The sequence below is a fragment of the Papio anubis genome, chromosome 19 (assembly GCF_008728515.1).
Source record: "Papio anubis isolate 15944 chromosome 19, Panubis1.0, whole genome shotgun sequence".
NCBI classification, from domain to species: Eukaryota; Metazoa; Chordata; class Mammalia; order Primates; family Cercopithecidae; genus Papio; species Papio anubis.
Window position 1 is genome coordinate 45,605,114 of NC_044994.1, and position 24,308 is coordinate 45,629,421.

At 37.5% G+C, this 24,308-nt stretch overlaps 1 protein-coding gene across 5 annotated transcripts in view; it reads left to right on the forward strand.

Moving 5' to 3' along the window:
• Positions 1 to 24,308, forward strand: part of DCC (DCC netrin 1 receptor) — a 1,226,567-nt gene that overhangs the window by 1,181,424 nt on the left and 20,835 nt on the right. For 4 of the 5 annotated variants that reach the window (XM_017951762.3, XM_017951759.3, XM_017951760.3 and 1 more), the window contains exon 27: positions 9,047 to 9,259. In XM_017951762.3, the coding sequence (XP_017807251.1) occupies positions 9,047 to 9,259 (213 nt within the window). The remainder of the gene's footprint in view (positions 1 to 9,046; positions 9,260 to 24,308) is intronic. The other variant, XM_017951761.3, reaches the window with a different exon arrangement.

Below are 24,308 nucleotides of genomic sequence, written 5' to 3' on the forward strand. Positions count from 1 at the left end.
CCAGCTACTTGGGAGGCTGAGGCAGAAAAAAAGAAAAGAAAAGAAATTAATTTATTAAAATATTTATTCTCTAGAAGATATTTTTATTTTTTAAAGTAAGGATTATTAAATAGAAGTAGTTATATGACAAAATGCTTAGTGATTTTTTAACTTTATCTAAAATCAATGAATGTTCTACTCCTGCCCAAAATTTTACAGATTTTTAAAATACATCTTTAGGCATTCATCAAGAATTTTTTGAACAAAGCTATGTGCAATGCAAAGGGACTAAGATCTAATATGTGTTCCAAGTGATTGCTTAAAATAAAAATAAATAACACTCACCCTCCTTTTTAGGAAACTAAATATTCTCTAAATCACTGTCAGAAACAATTAACTTCCCATTTCCCACCATTCCTTATTAGTTTCTAAATGCCTTAGAGAACACTAGACATTCCTGTTCTCTCTCAAGCAGAAAACATTTCATACATCTGGGTGGATATATCTTATTAGTCGCCTTGGGAAACATAGAAAGGCACACGTATTAAAAGAAAAAGTTGACTTTGCCAAGGTGGAAACTCTTTTTTTCTCCAAAGTTATCTGAAAGACCTTTTGAGTTTTATAAGAAATGAATCACTAAAGTCCTGTCCCAAAGGTCTGTGCCTTCTGAAGGCACAAATAAAGCTGAATTTCTCTCTGATCATAAGGAAAGAAAAGATATGGTACATACATTTGCAGTACATGTATTTGCTGACCTATCAGTAAATATTTATATAGCTGTGATGGACAAATATTTCCTCTTCTTAATAAGTAACTGCATTACTCCTCTTAGTCTCAATAAGCAAATGAGTTATCCCTAGGGAACAGTTTAGCTGCATTGTATTTGAAAACTTCAACCAATAGGTAGTCTTGGGGCCTCATTTCTACAAATCCCTACAAAATTGGTGCCCCCACTTTCTTGTCTTTGAAACAAGTAGATGGTAGTGGAGCAGTTTAAGTGATTTCCACTTTTCCTTTTAGTTCTGACATTGTCTTAACTAGTGAGAAGTCTGGTCAGCTTTATTCATGCTATTTTTCTGCCTCTGTTCTCCCTCAAATGGAAAATCAACTAATAAATGAAACTTGACCTAGATAAAATGAGGAGTGCAATGGAGATCATGGATTATTCTTGAGGGTCTTTAAAAAAATCCAGGCTGTAAGAAACTAGGGTTATGTAACAATATTGCATCATGTCATTCTTCTGAGATTAATGAGTGAACTGGGTTTCTAGAGGTGTTCATGTCTCAGTCTTTGCTTAGAGTTATTGGCTTGCTGTACTTCTATCACATATTGTAGTTTTTAGAAAGAAGAAAAATCCTCATTTTCATTTTTGCAATATTTTTCCTAGTTATTTCATAGCAATTATTTATGTGTATTGATATTAATTACTATAAAGTACCTTGAGATTTGACTCTGCTGTGTAATTGCATGCTATTTGGACAACGAATTCTGACTATTTCATCATATAAAAACAAGTGCCGTGCTAGCACGTATTTGATTCTCACTCGATACTCTGAATTGCAGAGCAGGGGCACGTCATGGGCAAAAGCAGGTTTCTTTGCTTTTAGAGATCTTGGCAGAGCTAAATGTTATACCTGTAAGCCAATTTGTTTCACATAGGTGTCCTGAAGCCAGTGTCTGAACTGGACAAAAGTGCTCATCTGAAATGATAGTATTTCACCAGTGGAGCAGTTGCTATTGTGTTTGTTAAAGGGTTTTTGCTGCCTTAAATGTCAGCCAGTTCCAAAAAGTATTTATTTTGCTCCACTTAAAATATAAGAATTATGAATTATATATGGAAATCTTATACTTGTTCACTATATTCATTTTGAATACAACAGAAATTGTCCCTTAGGGATTGGTGATATATTCCATCTCGAGGAAGGGCCGTCTCACTCCTGTCTAGTACATTAGGCACTTTCCTATTCTCCGTATGTGGTACTAAGGATGGATTTTGCTAAAGAGGGGACCCATCTATGTAAAGCCATTTTTACTTCCATCAAAAGCCACATCATGACGTTTGCAGCCAGGATCACGGGGCCAGTTGAAAACTTGGGGATAGAAGACTGGGCATGCAGACAATTTTGTTTTTAGAGATGCTGATGAGGAAGAATAGCATTAAAGAGCAGGATTAGGAAAAAGAAAATTCAGTGACATAATCAGAATTCATGTGAAATATGAAAATTTTCAAAGTGAGAGACCGAGTTTCAAAAGACTAACAAATGCATGTACATTCTATTAAACTTACGATCACAATAATAATTTAGATTTCTTTTTTAAATTATACTTTAAGTTCTGGGGTACATGTGCAGAATGTACAGGTTTGTTACATAGGTATACACATGCCATGGTGCTTTGCTGCACCCACCAACCCATCATCTACATTACGTGTTTCTCCTAATGCTATCCCTCCCTTACCCTCTAACCCCCAAGAGACCCTGGTATGTGATGTTCCCTTCCCTGTGTACATGTGTTCTCATTGTTCAACTCCCACTTATGAGTAAGAACATGAGGTGTTTGGTTTTCTGTTCTTCTGTTAGTTTGCTGAGAATGGTTTCCAGCTTCATCCATGTCCCTGCAAAGGACACAAACTCATCCTTTCTTATGGCCGCATTGTATTCCATGGTATATATGCACCACATTTTCTTTATCCAGTCCATCACTGATGGACACTAGGGTTGGTTCCAAGTCTTTGCTATTGTGAACAGTGCCGCAGTAAATATACATGTGCATGTGTCTTTATAGTAGAATGATTTATAGTCCTTTGGGTATATACCCAGTAATGGGATTGCTGGGTCAAATAGTGTTTCTAGTTCTAGATCCTTGAGGAATTGCCACACTGTCTTCCACAATGGTTGAACTAATTTACACTCCCACAAGCAGTGTAAAAGCATTCCTATTTCTCCACATTCTTTCCAGCATCTGTTGTTTCCTGACGTTTTAGGAATGGCTATTCTAACTGGCCTGAGATGGTATCTCATTGTGGTTTTGATTTGCATTTCTCTAATGACCAGTGATTATGAGCATTTTTTCATCTTTGTTGGCTGCGTAAATGTCTTCTTTTGAAAAGTGTCTGTTCATATCCTTTGCCCACTTTTTGATAGGATTGTTTTTTTCTTGTAAATTTGTTTAAGTTCTTTGTAGATTCTGGATATTAGTCTTTTGTCAGATGGATAGATTGCAAAAATTTTCTCCCATTCTCTAGGTTCCCTGTTCACTCTGAGGATAGTTTTTTTGCTGTGCAGAAAATCTTTAATTAGATCCCTTTTGTCAATTCTGGCTTTTGTTGTCATTGCTTTTGCTGTTTTAGTCATGAAGTATTTTCCCATGCTTATGTCCTGAATGGTATTGCCTAGGTTTTCTTCTATGGTTTTTATGGTTTTAGGTCTAACAATTGAGTCTTTAATCCATCTTGAATTAATTTTTGTATAAGATGGAAAGAAGGGATCTAGTTTCAGTCTTCTGCATATGACTAGCCAATTTTCCCAACACCATTTATTAAATAGAGAATCCTTTCCCTATTGCCTGTTTTTGTCAGGTTTGTCAAAGATCAGATGGTTGTAGATGTGTAGTGCTATTTCTGAGGCCTCTGTTCTGTCCTGTTCGTCTACATATCTGTTTTGGTACCACTACCGTGCTGTTTTGATTGCTGTAGCCTTGTAATATAGTTTGAAGTCAGGTAGTGTGATACCTCCAGCTTTGTTCTTTTTTGCCTCGGATTCTCTTGGCTATACAAGCTCTTTTTTGGTTTCATATGAAATTTAAAGTACTTTTTTTCCAATTCTGTGAAGAAAGTCAATGGTAGCCTGATGGGGAGAACATTGAATCTATAAATTACTTTGGGCAGTGTGGTCATTTTCATGGTATTGATTCTTCATATCCATGAGCATGGAATGTTTTTCCATTTGTTTGTGTCCTCTCTTATTTCCATGAGCAGTGGTTTGTAGTTCTCTTTGAAGACGTCCTTCACATCCCTTGTAAGTTGTATTCCTAGGTATTTTATTCTCTTTGTAGCAATTGTGAATGGGACTTCACTCATGATTTGGCTCTCTGTCTATTTTTGGCATATAGGAATGCTTGTGATTTTTGCACATTGATTTTGTATCCTGAGACTTTACTGAAGTTGTTTATCAGCTTAAGGAGATTTGGAATTGAGATGATGGGGTTTTCTAAACATACAATCATGTCTTCTGCAAACAGAGACAATTTGACTTCCTCTTTTCCTAATTGAATACCCTTTATTTCTTTCTCCTGCCTGATTGCCCTGGCCAGAACTTCCAACACTATGTTGAATAGGAGTGGTGAGAGAGGGCATCCCTGTCTTGTGCCAGTTTTCAGAGGGAATGCTTCCAGTTTTTGCCCATTCAGTATGATATTGGCTGTGGGTTTGTCATAAATAGCTCTTATTATTTTGAGATATGTTCCATGTATGTGTCCAGGAATTTATCCATTTCTTCTAGATGTTCTAGTTTGTTTGCATAGAGGTGTTTTTAGTATTCTCTGATGGTAGTTTGATTTCTGTGGGATTGGTGGTGATATCCCCTTTATCATTTTTGATTGTGCCTATTTGATTCTTCTCTCTTTTCTTCTTTATTAGTCTGGCTAGCAGTCTATTTTGTTGATCTTTAAAAAAAAAAACAGCTTCTTGATTCACTAATTTTTTGAAGGGTTTTTCCTGTCTCTATCTCTTTCAGTTCTGCTCTGATATTAATTATTTCTTGTCTTCTGCTAGCTTTTGAATTTGTTTGCTCTTGCTTCTCTAGTTCTTTTAATTGTGATAGTATGGTGTTGGTTTTAGATCCTTTCTGCTTTCTATTGTGGGCTTTTGTAGCTATAAATTTCCCTTACACACTGCTTTAAATATGTCCCAGGGATTCTGGTACATTGTGTCTTTGTTCTCATTGGTTTCAAAGAACATCTTTATTTCTGCCTTAATTTTGTTATTTACCCAGTAGTCATTCAGGAGCAGGTTGTTCCGTTTCCATGTAGTTGTGTGGTTTTGAGTGAGTTTCCTAATCTTGAGTTCTAATTTAATTGCACTGTAGTCTGAGAGACTGTTATGATTTCTGTTCTTTTCCATTTGCTGAGGAGCATTTTACTTCCAATTATGTGGTCAATTTTACAATATGTGTGATGTGCTGTGAAGAATGTATATTATGTTGATTTGGGCTGGAGAGTTTTGTAAGTGTCTATTAGGTCTGCTTGATCCAGAGCTGAGTTCAAGTACTGGATATCCTTGTTAATTTTCTATCTCGTTGATCTAATATTGACAGTGGGGTGTTAAAGTTTCCCACTGTTATTGTATGGGAGTCTAAGTCTCTTTGTAGGTCTCTAAGAACTTACTTTATGAATCTGGGTGCTCCTGCATTGGGTGCATATATATTTAGGATAGTTAGCTCTTCTTGTTGCATTGATCTCTTTACCATTATGTAATGGTCTTCTTTGTCTCCTTTTATCTTTGTTGGTTTAAAGTCTGTTTTATCAGAGACTAGAATTGCAACCCCTGCTCTTTTTTTATTTTCCATTTGCTTGGTAAATCTTCCTCCATCCCTTTATTTTGAGCCTCTGTGTGTCTTTGCATGTGAGATGGGTCTCCTGAATACAGCACACTGATGGGTCTTGACTCTATCCAATTTGCCAGTCTGTGTTTTTTAATTGGAGCATTTGCCTGTTTACATTTAAGGTTAATATTGTGAATTCGATCCTGTCATTATGATGCTAGTTGGTTATTTTGCCCATTAATTGATGCAGTTTCTTCATAGTGTCAATGTTCTTTACAATTTGGTATGTTTTTGCAGTGGCTAGTACTGGTCGTTCCTTTCCATGTTTAGTGCCTCCTTCAGGAGCTCTTCTAAGGCAGGCCTGGTGGTGACAAAATCTCTCAGCATTTGCTTGTCTATAAAGGATTTTATTTCTCTTTCACTTATAAAGTTTAGTTTGGCTGGATATGAAATTCTGGGTTGAAAATTCTTTAAGAGACCTGGCGTGGTGGGTCATGCATGTAATCCCAGCACTTTGGGAGGCTGAGGCAGGTGGATCATGAGGTCAGGAGTTCAAGACCAATCTGGCCAAGATGGTGAAACCTCCTGTCTACTAAAAATACAAAAATCAGCTGAGCATGTTGGTGGGCACCTGTAATCCCAGCTACTCACGAGGCTGAGGCAGATAATTGCTTGAACCTGGGAGGCGGAGGTTGCAGTGAGCCAAGATCATGTCACTACACTCCAGCCTGGGCAACAGAGCAAGACTCCATCTCAAAAGGAGAAGCCAGTCCAAACTGTCTGCAAATCCAAAAACCAGAATGCCTCTTCTCCAAAAGATCACAACTCCTCACCAGCATGGGAACAAAACTGGACAGAGAATGAGTTTGATGAATTGACAGAAGTAGGTTTCAAAAGGTGAGTAATAACAAATTCCTCCAAGCTAAAGGAGCATGTTCTAACCCAATGCAAGGAAGCTAAGATCCTTGAGAAAATGTTGGTTAGATGAATTGCTAACTAGAATAACAAGTTTAGTAAAGAACATAAATGACCTGATGGAGCTGAAAAACACAGCACGAGAACTTCGTGAAGCATACACAAGTATCAATAGCCGAATTGATCAAGCGGATGAAAGTATAGTGTAGATTTTATTTCAAAAATGCAGAAAAGGTAGAAAAGGAAAAATTGAAAGAAGGAAGGAAATGAAACATCATAAACATATTATTGTCCCTTTAATGGCTAAACCGGTGTTTAAAATATAATGTGGGTTAATTGCAATCCATCTTCAATAGAGAGAATTATTTAAGGCAGATTTTTGAGGAAAATTGTGAAATTTCTTTCCCTGGATGAATATTTTTAATGTGGCATTTATAGACCCTTTAATAAAAAGCTGGCCCATTGGAGATAAAGGAGGAGCATAGAGAAACAGCCACCGGAACCTCATTTGTGAGATGCACAATTCACAGAGGAACACAGAGACCAGTCTAGTGGAAGCCAAAGCATTTTCACTTTCCCAGAACTTCTCCTGTGAAATTACAAACCCTTTCTGATGAATAATTTTCTCCAACCCAACAATTATCTTGGGAGCCCTTGAAAGAGCCTGCCTTTCCCTCCTAAGCAATGCCTGCAATCTAACATTTCGCAAGCATCTTCTGAGACCTGTGACTGGAAGGAATTGCTAGCAAGGAGGCCCACATTAAGGCAAACTTTCTTATGGGAACAAAGAAGAGAGGACTTGATGTCATCTCTCTCAGGCCAGTGGCACAAAGATACCCAAAGTTGGGTCTTGGCTAAAAATTGACCATTGGTCATATTCTCCTTTAGACTAAATGAGTCCAAAGTTAAACCTAAGTAATTTGCATTGTCTCTAGAACCACACTCACAAAAATCTCATTATACAACACTGTTTGAATACAAGCACATAAGTGTTCCTCTCCCCTTTACAGTCTTAAAAGAAATTTAGTGCCTTGTATAACACCTACCCAAAGCCTCACATCTGAGAGCCAACATCACCAAGGATTTGCTGGTTTGCTTGCAGCCCTACACATTATCCTTAATAGTGTGCATTCATTTGCTCTTTTTTTCTTCTTTGGCAGGATTTCCTAGCCTGGAAATAAGGCACTTCTCTTCAAACTCTTTGGGATTCTCTCATTTGCTGCCTTCATTCATTTCCCTTGTTCAAAGAAATCTTTTATCAAGTCTCTGCCTGTATTTTGGCTCTGATTGTTGTATGTCTACATCCTGTGCTCAGCCAACCTTGTATCTTTCTACCTTCATCTCTGAATGGGATAAGCCTGGAGGCTGCTCAGTGACCCAGAAGACCTCTAACCCCTTCTGAATATAGAAGAATGAGTATAGATACCTTCTGAAGACACATTTCACTTCTGCATAACTTTAATTCTATGTCTTGATCTTTTGTATCTTAAATCTCTATTCCCTTCAGCATTATCAGATTTTCTTTCTATTCCTCTGCACTTTGCTGACCTCATTGAGCCTCTGGGAGACTTGTCTCAAAATTATCTCACTAATTATCTTGAAATATTTCCTGGTTACAAATTCTCTTTCAAAAGCAAGATATTATCTTCTATCACCACATTTTGATTTACCTGACAAAAATTTAATAAGAAATAAGTCATCAGAAAAAATATTTTATTAACACTTAAACTTACTATGCAGCTAGTTTCACTTGCAGTTTAACCTGGACTTGTTAACTTTGAATATGAATGAATAGTTCAAGTTCACTCACTGTCATTAACAAAAGAAACTTCTTTGAAAACATTTTATTCTGTCTTACCTGTGTTCTCTGAAAAAAAAAAAAAAGTGTATTTCCATATACAAAGCTTTCCAAATGCCCATAGGCAGTCACAGTAACTGTGCAGAACCTCTTCAACTACTGTAATCTGCCTGCAAATTACAAGGTTTACTATCAAAGAGGAAAAATTGCAATTCTGCATTCAGGCAACTTGTTCTGGCAGAGTCATCTCTCATACAACTGTTTAGCTAGATGTGTCTCCATTTTGTTATGGAAGATAATGATAGTGGTTATTATTTGTATCATTTTATTAGCAATGCCTCTGAGCATCCTGTAACTCTGATTTGTTTGACAGTTGACATGGCATGTTTAAATCACAGAAAAATTGGCATATTGGCTGGTAGAAAATAATGCAGCGGTAACAGGGTTTGATACATTGAATTTCACTGACATTGCAGCTTATGAAAGGAGAAATAACTCTTTTTTCTCTCTTCATCACTTATGATTAGAGGGCCCAGACAGTTCAGGCAACATAGTCAGTGCTCAATGTATTTTACTACTCTTCCTCAAAGATAAATTTCTGTCCTGCTGGATCTATTTCTATTGTTTAAAGGGGAAGTGCTATCATGTTGCATATGTATATGAAGGTAGAGGAATGAGAATGTTCATAACTTGGAGAAGAGACTGACCACATCCTATCACATCTCTCTGAATGGATTCAGGGACTCTTCCAGTGACTTAAGGAAAACAGACTTTGTCCAGGAATAATGAATGACTTTTCTTGTCTCCACTGCAGCAGTGAGTGAAGGACCAACTACCCAACAACCACCCATGCTGCCCCCATCTCAACCTGAGCATTCTAACAGTGAGGAGGCACCAAGCAGAACCATCCCCACGGCTTGTGTTCGACCAACTCATCCACTCCGCAGCTTTGCTAATCCTTTGCTACCTCCACCAATGAGTGCAATAGAACCGAAAGTCCCTTACACGCCACTTTTGTCTCAGCCAGGTAAAGTACTCGATTGTTCACTTTTGAAATTCATATTATTGGTGCCTCTATTTAAGTGCATGAGGGTGCTTGAAAAGGCCTAGATGTCATATGTCTTTTCAATGTTGATTACATGCCCAGTGTGCTCATTTTTGTTACTGATGCTTGTAGTATAACCCTTAATGACCCACCTCCCAAGCAGTTAATTGGTTGTAGGTGCTTTTCATCCCTTTGGAAAGTTGTCCAGGAATCCTGGAAGCCAGTCCACCATTTTTAATATGTGCTATAAGGTGTGCTTGCTAGAGAATACTGGAAACATTCCTGATTCCCTAATTTCATTCTGCCACATGAGTTCTAAGGGTTAAAGCTAGACTCCAAGACTAGATGTAAAGGTATAAAGATCTCCAAAACCACTTTTTAGAGAAATGGATTGGATCTCATAATTCTTCTTTGTGCCTTTCAATAGTCATTTATCAGGAGTTCTTACATATTTCAGAGTACTAGGCCAAGGAATGTCAGACCAGTGTTGAGTACAACTCAACTAATTTTAAAAATGAAGAAACTAAAATTTAGATTGATAGAAAGCAACATATCTATGGTCCTTTCTAAGAAAATAAGATGGCAGGGATGGGAAATGAGTCCCAGATTCCCAAAGCAGTATTGATTTTATTGCTTGGCCTAGTATCCCAAAGGGCTGACCTTGAGCTCCATTTTGTTTTTGTTAAGGATTGGGGAGGGACAGAGGGAATGTATCACAGAGAGGCAGAGACAAAAAAAGATTGAGGAAGAAAGAGGAGGAGGAAAACAAGAAACAGGTAGAATGAATAAATCAATAGATAAGTAGATAGAGATAAATAAATATTAGTACTTAAAATTATTTGAAATATTAGAATAATTCTTAAAACCCTCAGGATATCAGGCATAAGACAGTAAATTTCAGTAGTTCTAAGTAATCTGAGATGGCCTCCTTAGCACAGGCAGCTGAACTGGGTTAATCTACATTATGCTAATACATTTGACTACTTTTTTGTTACTCAGACCTACAATAATTTATTTTGTTGCATTAGTACATGAGCCACATAATAACTGTAAAAGCTAGAAAAATATGATTGTCTATGAAGCGTAAATGTTATTTTATATTAAGAATGTATCTAGTTGCTGAGATGACATTAGTTGATTTGTACACATCACCTCTGATGTTCTCAACATTTACATGATGTGCAATATGTATACTCAGCTACGCAGCCCCTGGGAGGTGGGGTGGAGCATGAAGGCATGTAGGATTCCATTGGTTGGAATGAACGTTCCTCTATGGAGTCTCGCTTGACACATAGGCTCAGCACATGTCATGATTTCGTTCTACAGGAGATAGCCCTTCTCAACCCAGCAAATCCCACATAGGGACTGAAAAAAGGTCTGTATTGCCCAAGCCCCTCTCTCCACCCTCCCATGCATACACACTCCACACACACACACTTTATGCGGAGGATCTGCTACTTTATATGGCCCCAAAACTATGAAGTCTTTGATAATTGAGGCAGAGACAACTTGAAGCAAGAGCATTCATTTAATGAAATTCTGGTGCCAAGAGTATGCTTCCTTGTGATTTCTGGCTGCTTCTGTTTCCCCACCGCAAGCACAACCCAGGGAAATAGACCTTGAAGGAAACTAGTATTCAAGATAGTTGACAGGTTAATTGCAACTGCTAACAATAACTAGCTTTTAATGCACAGGCCTGTAGGACAGGCATGATTCTGAAGGCTTATCACATCTCATTTGATTCTCTAAACAACTTTGTGAGGTAGCTACTAGTCTTAACCCCATTTCATGCACAAAGAAACTGAGGCACAGATAATTTAAGTAGCTTACTTAAGTCTATAGCAAGTAAGTAATGTATCTTTTCCTTGCTCTTTTCAACTTTAGAAAACCTGGGTTCTCAAATTTTAGAAACTAATTTGTGCCTTTTAGTTTATGTCTAATTTGTTTAATGAGAAAAACAAAGACTAATAAAACTACTAAGTCATTAAATTAGTTGAATCATTAAAAGAAAAAATCAAGAAGCGTCTTAAATAATTCTGGACTGAAGAATATATTTTCTCATCAGATTTTGATGAGGAAAGGTAAGAGCCTTAACAATTCTATAGTAAAGAGGACCAATTTGATAGCAACAAAAAGTAAAGTGCAGTTGCAGCAGTTTATGCTGTTAATATTTCTCTCTGCTTGCAAGTAAAAACTTTAAGAATAAAACACTGAAAATGACATTCTGGAGGCTACTTTAAATGAAAAATTTTACTGCACCAGTGATATTTAGTTTGGGACACAAGATTTGGAAATCAACCTATGCTCTGGAGTGCTACAATACCAAAAGGATACTTTTTTTAAAAAAGAAGATCTGATGATTGATAGATGGAACAGAGAATTGGCACTTTTTAACTAGTTATTTTCTTCTAAGTACATTAATGCCAAAGCTGCCTAAAGCAAAATCTGATATAATGCAGTATAAATTAGCGGATTATGTCCTTCATAGAAGGGAAATAGAATCAGTTGTGCTGTTTCTGTACTAATTTCATCAAATAATAAGCATGTCTGAAGAGCCAAAAAAAATTCTCTGATCTAATGGCAACCAGGCAAAATCTCATTTTTTAAATTTTCATTGTACACTTAAGAGCCTTCTTTTGTTTTTATTTGAACTTTTTCTCTCAAGCCATCTCTTCTTTCCTATTTTCAGATATCTCTGGCTAGAGTTTTTGTTTGATTTTATGTTTTATATAGCTCCTCTTTAAATGCCACTCTCCCCCACTCAACTTGAGGCATGCCCCGCCGTCCCTTTGGAATTATTAAATTCCTATTTCTTTCGTGTTTCTCTCTTATTGTCTTCCTATGATTCCTATTCATTTCATAATGCCTTACCTCATGATTTTCAAATAAGTTCTCCCTGCATTGCTCCTGACACATGGTAAATAGCATGCTTTTTAAAAGGGCTGATGTTTACTTATTCTAATAGAAAAAGAAAATTAGCAGACTGACAAATGTATTAGCTGTGACATTAACTACATGCTTCTTAGACTTAAAGATGAAATACTTAGCGCTTTCAACAAGTTTTAATTCTAAGAAAATCATTACTTTAGTCAAACTGATTGATGAAGTAAAGTCATTCTCTTGTCAGCTTTTTAAAAAAAAATACCTCAAATAATTTTACTGTGGATTTCACAAGAAAGGACTGCATAATTAGTGATGAATTTATATTTACTTACCGCAAGTAATTACTTTAGAATATGGTAATGTGGGGCATTGCTCTAATTTTTAAAGATCATGCTAAATGAGAAACTTCTACTTTGAAATCTTTGAGATTGGGATCAAGGAAGAAGCTCTTTCCCCACTCAAATTCCTGTGTGTGAATTTTCTTTTGTTAAATTTATTTTATTTTAGGTTCTGGAGTATGTGTGCAGGATGTGCAGGTTTGTTACATAGTTAAACGTGTGCCATGGTGGTTTCCTGCACCCATCACCTAGGTATTAAGCCCCGCAAGTATTAGCTATTTTTCCTGATGCTCTTCCTCCCTTCACCCTACCCACCGACAGGCCCCAGTGTGTGTTGTTCCCCTCCCTGTAGATTTTCATGGTCAACACAATCAGTCTGTGCCTTAGTTTTCCTCCCATTAAGGCACACAGAGCTATTTTTGCAGCAGTTTTACATGAGTCTAGGGCAAAACGTATTATGCAGTAATAGTCTCCATGGGGTTGCAGAGCATTTCGCAATATTTTTATAGTAAGCGGTAATTAGAAAGCCGTTCTGTTGTCATAACAACTGAAATTCTGCCTACCTGAAAACAGATTCATTTTCTCATTTTTTTTTCTTCCACCTGCTGAGTTAAAAATGTAGCTTACAAGACTCTAGTGTATTTATGGTGTTCCTTACAATTTCATCATCACCTTATAATAGAGTGCTTCCATCTTTTAATGCTTTATCTATAGACGTGAATAACTGTGAGATCTTTACACATTTCATGGAGGCTGCAATCACCACACTTTGCAAATCATAAATGTAGACATGTAAGTGATTTGGCTTAGTCCCCTTTCAGGTTACATAGAAAATGTTTGATAGAGTGTTGGGCTTATTGCATTATAGATCTGACATAAGTTTTACAAAGGGCCAAGATAGGGTGTGTGGTTTTTTTTCTTCTTTACTAGTTAAAATTCCTTTTAGCTGTGGAATGATCAGCTGCACTTTAAATGAACCTGGGTTAGGAGACCATTTGTCTTCCAGAGATGTAACTCTAAAGGGAAAGAAAATGTGATCTCTTAAATAGTGGCTTTTATATCATAATACTCTTTTATAACATTAGCCCCCTGGACCTCTTGAAACTTTGTAAAACTCCATAAGTACTATATTTTCCTTCATTTACACATTGCATTTTACACACATATATTTATAAAAGCAAAACTCCACAGCATTCTGATCTTTTCCATCTTCAAGGGATCAATATGTCAGTGGACATGACAAGACCAAAACTTACTTCATTGTACTGCGAAATTGAGTTTGATTTTCCCCGTGCAAATTGTGGCATGTGCTTCAATTTGTCTGAAGACTGAGGACAAGGAGTGGGTGGAGGTGGCTGACAGTGGACAGAAAAAACGTTTGATTTATATTTTATGGATGGTTAGGAAATCATGTATTCCTGCTCTAACCTGATCTTCTTGGCAGGCCTTATTTCAGTAAATCTGCTATCACACAAAACTGCCAATAAATTACCATAATGCATTAATACAATTGCTTTCCCTGAGCCACTCGTAGGCCGCCATTGCGGGTATTCATCAAGAATACCACACAAATGTTCCATTCTGCTAAAATCAGGCAGAGGTCATGGGAGATCAGACATCCTTTACCAGGTGACACAAGAGGGTCATTTTAAAGGCCAGTCAGATAGAGTAAATCGTTGGCACAGCTAAATAGGAGAGATGTGTTGATTTGGTGTTATTGAAGCCAATACATCCAATCAATGCTACAGTGGAAAATTACACTACATCTTTTTACATAAGTTGTGTCTCATGTGAAAGCTATCTGTGTGGCTTTTTGGTAGACATCTCCTTGAAATTTTTTCTGTCCTCACTCCTAACGGATTGTAATAGGTGAAATTTGCTTCAATTTGGTCTGGTCATCCTAAATTTTCCATTGGTAAAATGTAATTAAGGCAAATTTGCTTTAAGTATCAATAATGTTTGTTACTCTGGAACCTACTTGGTGGTTTAATAAATTAGTATTTCCTCTACTATGAGGGTTTAGTAAATAAATATTAATAGGAAAAGAGCTCTGTTAATTGCCCAGAGGAGAGAGAAATAATTTCTAGAAGAGTCATTATGAGTAAGCCATGTAATTGATGCCCTATTTATAAGTGACAAAGCAGAGGCCTAAGAAGGTTAGGCAGCTTGCCCAAGGTCAACAATTGAGGTAACAGCCAAACGTAAAGAATTTGGAGAAATGTAACTTTGAAAATAAAGGATTTTACCTAGCTTTTTTTTTTGTGATGTTAACAGTTATTCTTAGAGTGACTTTTTCCTCCCTAAAATGGGTCTTCTAGGATCCTAATAATTAAATATTCTTTAGGAAGAACTACATCAGGTAGGTTAAGTCATTTAGCTGAGTGTTTGAGTAAACATTTTATTCCTTTACGTTGGCATTACATGGAGAGATGTTATAGCAAAAGTAGCAACTAGCTGGAGCACTCTGGAATAGCTGCCATCTGCCTTCCACTCACCTGTCCAGTTTGCTGAGTATCCCTCTGTGGTAAGGCAGGAAGCCAGGGGCTGACATCTGACATCTGTTGCTGTCACCACCACTGATGGCCAGGGCTTTGGAAGCCAACTGAAAAATAAAGATGAGCATATAAGAGTTTAAGGCATGTGGGATTATTACTCACAGTGAGAGCTGGAGAGTGTGACCATAGGTCAATGAGAGCGAACACTGAACAGCTTGTATTTTAGGGAGGGAGTGAATGACTACAGTTGAAAAGTTTGAGTCCCTTTTTTGAAAGGTTTGCCCAATTATGAGAAAATATTGCATCAAGAATTGTTAGATCATATATGAAATTGAAGATAAGTATCAACCTAATACAATGAAACTCTGAGTTTAAAGTATTCAGTGGCCATCCAGATAATCATAAGAGAAAGTTAAAAACAATGTTTTCAGAACTTTGTAACCTAATAGAAACGTAATTCGAAACATGTATGTTACAAAGAACGTCCTTGGATTATACTGCAGAGTGGGTGACCACATGAGTGACAGAAAGAATAGCGAAGGAAAGGTGGGCAGTAGGTTGTTTTCAAGGCAGTAAATATTCCTTTTACATTTCTTATAAACTTGATAGGTCACATGGTTAACTACTGCTGTATAGATTTCGTTGTTGTTTTGAAATATTTTGAAAATAAAGCATCTTTTTAAAACTCAGCTTACATAAAAGTTATAAGGTGTATGCTTTATACTTTGTCACCTTTTTATAGTTTATAGAAGACATTTCCAAATAAGTGTATATCTGCCTGAGAAGTAACTTTCATCAGCATTACCGATACAGAGGTCAATATTTAGAGAGGTTGAATACCTTGCAACTTTTCCAGGGTCATGTGTCATTATTCTTAGGACCTTCATCCCCACCCTTACATATGGTGGACACTCATATGTTAGTTGCATTGGTCAGAATATAATAAAATAATAAAGGTGAGAGCCAGAATTTGACTTCAGTTCTTCAATTTCAGGTCTAATAATGAGTTTAGACAAAGCAGAGCAACTTGTAAGTTTGTAAGGATATTCGATTAGATACTAGAAAAAGATAAAGGCAGATAAATTCATGACCATTTTATAACATGTTTAATAATCTGAACTATAAATAGCATCTTATGCTAAAGCCAAATAAATTGCATAGAGTAGAAACCACAGCCTTTGGAAATTCAGTAGTTTATTCTTATGAAAATAAACAGACATGCAGTGGCCTCCATGAAGAAGAATAGCAGTCTCTGCATTCATAGAAAGGAGGAGGCCAGGTGCGATGGCTCATGCCTGTAATCCTAGCACTTTGGGAGGCTGAGGCAGGCAGATTGCCTGAGCTCAGGAGTTCAAAACCAGTCTGGGCAACATGGTGAAACCCCATCTCTACTAAAATACCAAAAATTAGCCAGGCATGGTGGCGTGTGCCTGTAATCCCAGCTATTCAGGAGGCTGAGACAGGAGAATCACTTGAACCTGGGAGGTGGAGGTTGCAGTGAGCCAAGATCAAGATCATGCCACTGCACTCCAGTCTGGGTGACAGAGAAAGACTCCATCTCAAAAAAAAGAAGGCGTGTGAATCAGTGGAAGTCAGAGTCCTAAGCACTAGTCTCTCCATCATGCCAACTACAGAACTGATTTTGCCCCTCTGAATCTCACTTTTCTCATCTGGGAAATCAGATGGTTTTTCCTCTTTAAAGAGGAAGGAAACATGAAATTCTACAACCTTATTTACTACAGAAATAAGGGTAGATATTCTTCCTTTCTCCTTTTTGTTTTGTGAAAGACTACAAGTAAGAGAAAGGTTTTAGTTTGAATGAAGATTTTGAGACTCATGGTATACATTTTAAGTATTCAAAGTAGTTGACAGAGTTCTTTAAAGTTCTTCAGTGAGCATCAAGTTACAGTTGCTTTCTTTGGCAGCAAGGGGAAATGCTGAAATAAAGTGCTCACATAAACCTCTGTGCTAATGGACTATTGAAAATGTGTTACGAAAAATCTAACGCACTGAAAGCAAATGAAAAGTCTCTGTGATATTAAAATAAACAGAGTTTAACCATCAGCAACCCATTTCTAAAGACATGACCTGTAGTACCTACAAGACTGTGTGAAAAACAGTCTTCGACTTTGAATGTTTATAACTCTTATCTTACTAGCAGGGACTTACAAACAAATTCAAGTGCCATGTTAAACATCTTGTGTGTGTTCCAGCATTGACTTTCATCATAGGCTTGCAGAAGGATTGATGTTCTTATTTCCAGGATCTCTTTATTTACCAGAATGTCAAGGCTCTTAGAGGAGAATGCCTTTATCTTGTATGGTAAAAGGGATTCTAACAAGCTTTTTTAGTAGAAAACAATGATAAGTAAGCCCTATTCATGAAACCATATGCCTCTCATTTTGAAATGAATAATTGCACCTACAGGCTTATAAGAATAATGGCACTTGTAGTGACTGCTATTTTCAACATATTTTTCAAAGTACTCTTCTAAAACATTCTTCTTTGACATTTCTGATTATTTTATCCAGCAAGTTGTATGTATTTTTCTACTTTTGAGGTCACCTGAGTAAGAATTTTCTAATAGAGGTCACTTTTTTTTTGAGATGGAGTCTTGCTCTGTTGCCCAGGCTGGAGTGCAGTGAGGTGATCTCGGCTCACTGCAACCTCTGCCTCCCAGGTTCATGCCATTCCCCTGCCTCAGCCCCCCAAGTAGTTGGGACTAAGGTGCCCGCCACCATGCCTGGCTAATTTTTTTGTATTTTTAGTAGAGACGGGGTTTCACCATGTTAGCCAGGATGATCTCAATCTCCTGACCTTGTGATCCACCTGCCTCGGTCTCCCAAAGTGCTGGGATTACAGGAGTGAGCCACCACGCCTGGCTGAGAACACTTTTTTTTTGGAGACAATCTCTTACTCTGTCACCCAAGCTAGAGTGCACTGGCTCAATTATAGCTCACTGAAACTTTGTCCTCCCTGGCAGAGGTGATCCTGTCACCTCAGCTTCCCAAGTAACTGGGACTACAGGTGAGTGACACCTCATATGGATAATTTTTGTATTTTTTTTTTCTTTTTCGCAGAGATAGATAGGGTTTTGCTCTGTTGTCCAGGCTGGTCTCAAACTCCTGGGCTCAAGTGATTCACCCACCTCACACTCCCAAAGTATTATGATTACAGGCATGAGCCACTGCACCTGGCTAAGACAGCATTTTTTTTTAAACCACAATAATGTGTGAACCTAGTATGCTCTTAAGTCAAAAATTAGCTTTTAGTTTTAGTGTTGCATTTACAAGAATATAGTTATTTGTTTATTTTCTTTTTTGCTACTCTCTGAGTGGTACCTCAGTTAATAGAAACAGGCTGCTTGGTGCACACATGCCTGAGCTGACACATTAGAATACTTGATAAATCTGGAGAACACATTATCTCCAGATTTGTGTTGATAAAACTGGCCTGATAAGTTGAGCCCAGTGAAGTTTTCATCATCTTATATATGAAGCATAGGATAATATGAAAACGAGTTTAAATGTATTTTAAATTTTAACAGCTCAATGTCTGGTGCAACAATATCTAACTCATGTATGCTATATTTCCCCACAAGTATATGCAACAGAGAAGGGGCGATGAAATGGACCTGTGTGTGGGAGAGAGAAGGTGAACAGAGCAGGTCAGAGCAACTGCTCAGAGCTGTCTGAATGTCGTTCCCTGAGTCTAGAGAAAAGAGTGGCCTCTTTTATTTGAACGGGGCTTGCTCACAAATCATAAATCCATTTGACAGCCAGGAAGACATTTTCCCTGTCTCACTTAAATGGTCCCACTGCAAATGATCACATCGCATTACAACAGCATAGGTCCCAAGCAAGGCCTTATATCCAACAGATGTACATATTAGGCGGTCACTACCTGGCTTCTTCTCTCTCATAAATACTGCATCTCCTGAATTGCTCCTCACAATTGACCAATTTAATGTGATTAAAGCTTATGGAGTTTCCTAGATCCCAGTTCTAACTTCCAACGTAGCTATTCCCTGCACGAACTCTCTGCAAAGAGAATCAGTAGCAAGGCAAAGAGGGGTAAGAAAGTGAGGAGTAGGAAGTAAGCTATCGAAAGTGAGAAAAAGAGGTTATTTCTCATTGAGCACATGTAAACCACTACTGATGCCTTTGTCTTCTCACTGAAAAAATTATACATTTTGTTTTTATTAAGCATGTTACAGTATGGGTCATGTCCAAACATGATCTGAGATATAAATCTTAACTTCAAAGCTCACAATGGAGAGGGCTATCAAAAGCAGTGGTTCTCGTTTTGTGTGCCTGGGAACTACCTGCAGACATTATGAAAAGGCAGACTCAGATTCAGCAGATCTGGAGTAGAGCCTGAGGTTCTGAATTGCTAAAAAGATTCCAGGTTATGCTGAGGCTGACTCTCTGCAGATTAGAGTGTGAGGTAGTTTGGATTTTGAACTGATTGTATGCTCTTAATCTGGGGTTTATGGAAGAATTTGTGTGTTTGGTAACTCACTTGAAATTAAATGGATATTTCTCTGTTGGTATGCCTGTACATTTTTCTAGCAAATGAGTTCATAGCGTTTATTACTGTCTCAAATTATTTATTATCTATAACAGGTTAAGAACCACTTGACCTGCTGTTTTGTCATCACCCTCAATTTAGCTCACCTGTGGAACATAAACCAATGTCTGTTTTTCTTTTGTTTGTTTGTTTTTCAAGACCAGTTCCAAAATCTTGTACTGAAACAACTTTTCTGAATCTGAGGTCAAAAGCTGAGTACCTGTGCTCTACTCAAATGAAATTCCGCAAAATTTATTAATTTTCATAGAAACACATGAGGCTTTTTACATTTTTTAACATGTGATGAGGGAATTAGTTAAATTAGTATTTATAAATTTGTCCCACTTCTGAAGCAAACTCTTATTTTTGTTGCCTAAATGAAGAGCAATAGATCAGGACCACTGCTATCCATGATATGTTTTCTCCAAAAGATGAGCCCCTGTGGGGAACTGAGACGTGTTGTCATTTGAAGGGGGTCATCATAACCTGTCCTTAGCACTCCTCAAGTGGTACACTGAAAAGCACCTCCTGCAGAGACTTAATGCCTGCACACACATTTCCCCAAACAATGACTCATCGTTTAATAAAAATTTCCCATTCAGCCAGTGTCACCCCGGGGTGCATAGCATATGCAATCTGTAAAATAAATTTTAATTTTTTTTCTGGTGGTAAGGAGGGTAAGTGAACCCATGAATAGTGATAATGTTAAATCACAGAGAATGGGAGCTAATTAAAATAAATGTTTATTTGAGCAGTCAGGAAGTTCAAATTATATAATTTCCCAGAAGATATTATCATAAATCATTTATTGGGTATAAAATGCTGTAAGTCAAAAGAGTATGTGTTTGAGGAGGCTGGATAGTGCTAAAGAGGAGTTGAGAGAAAGGAGTGAAAAAATAAGAAAGATATTTGAAGACAGTTTTGACCCTTTGCATTATTCAAACTAAGGAAGCTCTAAAGCCAAGTACTATGTTTGTTATTGTTTCCCAAGACTTCAGAAATTTTCACTTCCATGATGCTGTGATGTTTATATTTATACTGACTCCCCATTTAAATCAGAACATGTCTAGCTGGGATCCACATAGAGAAGAGAGCAGGAACATGCTGATTTACTCCCATTCTTTCTTCTACCTCTTCCATCACCCCCTGCCACCATCCCACACTATACCTGCTGTCTCTTCTCCTTCTGTCTCACTCTCACACCCTCGTCTCCTCTAAGATTGTCTGGTCTGCTTCACTCAGCTTTCTATCAAAGCCTACCTTGGAGAATTTTTTATTTTTGTCTAAGAAAGAACATATAATTTAAGCCTAACTTACGAGCTGAGTGGCTTTGAACAAGTCCTTTATCTTCTTTGAACTTTGATGTTCCTATGCCCAAGGCATGAGCAATAAGGTAGCTTTAAAAGGTCTATTTTAAAGAAATGTAGGAAAAGGTGTTTTATTGTAGTTTATGTAACTGTAGGTGGGACAAAGGGTACCTGTTTTACCCTTTCTCTTTCTAAGTTTTAGTTTATAAAAATAATAGAGACAAGGTATTGATAACCAGATGGGAATCAAGGATTGCAGAGAATCATAGCCTTTTGGAAAATGGTAGCAGTAGGTGGAAGACCTCTTCCTCCCTCCCTGACTACAAGAATATTGGGCCCGCTAGCTGTAAACTGAAACAGACAGTAGAGAGGTGGCTGAGACTTCTGAAGTCAGGCCTTGTCTTGTGTGCTTAACAAATGCAACTCTTGTGAAGTTTAAGGACAAAGGGTCTTCAATGTCAATGTCCAATGCCAAGCCCAATCAGGTTTAAAAACTTGAATAGTGACCATTAGTACATTAACCCTTTCCTCTCATTTTTCACAGACAGGTGGCCAATGAAAGCTATGCTACTTGTGACTCAGAGTAGTCCTGTCTTACAATGAGAGAAGAAGAAAGGAGCAGAGAGGGGAGCAGGGCACCTCATCAGCACGTCCCCCATGGGCAAATAGTCTGTTTCATTTCCCTTATTTTTGAGAAATAAGAAGGTTGGGAGAAGAACACAATGTTTCTCTTCCCAGAAGTGGCATTTAGAGATGTTTATCACCCTTAAAGTACAACTCACAGGGTAGACTAAAATGTCTTAAGATTGATACAAAATTTATAGTTTGAAATTCGATCACTGATGAGGGATGTCTGAGGCTATCATGTCTAAGTAAATGTAGCTACTCTCTTTTTGTTCAATATTTGTTGAAGCTGGAAAGGTAGAGTATTACACAAAGTTTCCCATACATATTTTTTATTTCTCCCATACCCTCAAAAGCTCCTTGCCTGTCAGAAGTGTAAATGATTATGTGACACTTCTATATCTGCCCCCAGATAACCCAAACACAGGCTAGTTAGTTAATAATAAATATATGTAAGAATAATATTCTGGTTCACATGGAAACTAGACTGAGAGAGGCCATTTCATTTTGTCTGGCTTCCCAGAATGTGTCAGAGACAAAGTAGAGGTGAGAACCCAGGCTTCTTCAAAACCACCCTTTTTAACTTTGTTCTTAAGGGTGAAGGAATGGAAAATGAAGTAGGAAATAGGAAACAGTGGGGAAGATGTGAGTTAACAGTGAAATCAAAACGATGCTATGCATTGGCCTCTGATCTGACTCTGGTGAACATTTTCAGTCCATTCCAGCTGCATCCTAATGTTTCTCACCCCCAAAAATTATTTTACAAGGGAAAACCTTTTGCAGAGAGATGCTAGCAGGAGTCTGCACCTGGCAGTCATATATTATGTACCTAATGAGTAAATGAAATGTTTAATAACTGTACTGTGAAAATGAATCTTAAAACAGTAAATTCCTGCTGAGACTGCTCATCTGCACCTGATGCATACTGCTAGCCCATCTCAGAGCTCCAGCCCATTTTTATTTTTTCCTTTTAGTGGGTCCTGCTGAGGAGATAACATTAAAACCAAAGCGATGCTCACTTAATTAGTTGTATGTCAGTGTAAGAACATTTACTTAGCACATCAACAGCCAGCGTTCCACCAAAGGGTCGCCTGAGACTTCTCCAACATGCACCCTGGATAGGGGAAATTCTGCAGTGACTTCAGATTGAGCATTCGTAAATTTAAATTTTTCAATTAGCCGTGGATCATTTAACCTCAGAAACGTAATACCACTTATTTTTAGTTAGAGTATCTGTTTGAAATGCAAAAGCAATAAAACCTTAATTGTTGGTGTAGCTGTTCACTAATAATTTTAAGAAAACAATGATAGAACATTTAGTTTTTTACAAAGCACTAGTTTAAAACTAAATTATTGCAATTTTTTCATAGCTAATAACTTAAAAATTAAATTTCTTACATTTATAGACATAAAGAGCCCAAAATCCAAAGAAATTAGACCATTAAGCCAAGGTCACAAAACTAGGTCCTAGGCTAAAATGCTTCCTTAGTATCTGGATATTTATTTGAGCACTCATTAAATACCTGGAATTCGTTGTATAGGTCACACACAGTTTACCGTCATTGAAAAAAAAATATATATATATATAGATCAGCTTGGACTTCAGATTGGGAAACCCTTCATCTTTCAAGACCTGTATGCAAAATGAGAGGTGATTTTTCCAATTTCTCAGATCCCCGGTACCGATCTTCTTCTCACTAGCTCCCACCCAGCCTTGAGCACTTCCCTCTCCCAAAATGAGGTAGGTTTTTTTTTTTTTAATCACATTTTGAAAATCAATTTTCATATTTGGGAGAGATCCCAGAGGACCCTGACTCCAAAATTGAGATTATATTAACAGCTAGGAGCCATGGAAGAGATTCTTTTAATTTTTCTTTTTCTTTTGATACATGTTTCTGATAGAGCTCATAGAAGTTTTATGAAAAGCATTCATATTTAGGCCAATTGTCAATGTTAAGTGTTGTTCTCCAAAGTGAATAAATAAATATGAAGCTTTCCCTATAGCTACAATCTAGATCTACCAACATAGAAAAAGCCATCAAAAATTCTATCATTTCTTAACATTAAAGAACAGCACTTTGATATCCTGAAGTAATGTGTTTTCTGTGTGTGTGTGTGTGTGTGTGTGTGTTTTCTAATTGCCATAATTTCCATTAGTTCTCTGGTAGGATGGTGGCTCTCTTCTAGTGAGTCAGAACACTGCCAGGCACATCAAAGGCTCTCATGCCTCAGGGCAGTCCATTATCAAGAAGGAGTCACCAAGAATTGGTGAGGCCAGGGATGCATAAACAAAGTGGGCTTTAAACCTGGCTTCTGAAAGCAGTGTAAAAACAAAAATCAGTTAGTCTCCCAGGAAGTGTGGCAATGCCCCATTTCAATGTCAAAGTAATTGAAATCTAAGAAGGCTTAATATGGAGGATTAGGACAAATGGTCTCCCAACAGTAGCAGTCAGTCCATTGGCAGGTGAGAGGCTGCAATATGGTGTCAAGTATCCTGTTTGGAATGGACCAAGCTCCAGGCCTCACTCACTACTCCACATGCCTGATGACTATATTGCTTTTTCATTTCAACCATATTTCAACCATTTCAATCAGTCCATACCAGGAAACTGATTATTATATAAAATATTCATTTGGTTTAAATGGTGTAGAAGATGGATTGAGAATTTAGACTGGGAAGGTGACTGATCAGGTTTCAAGCAGAGAGTGAAAAGATTAAAGTTATGTCTCATAGCCCCCAGGAAAGAACAGGGGTGCAGACCAGAAAATCAAGAAAGAAGCCATTTATGCTTGGTGAGCTATGAGTACTTAAGGA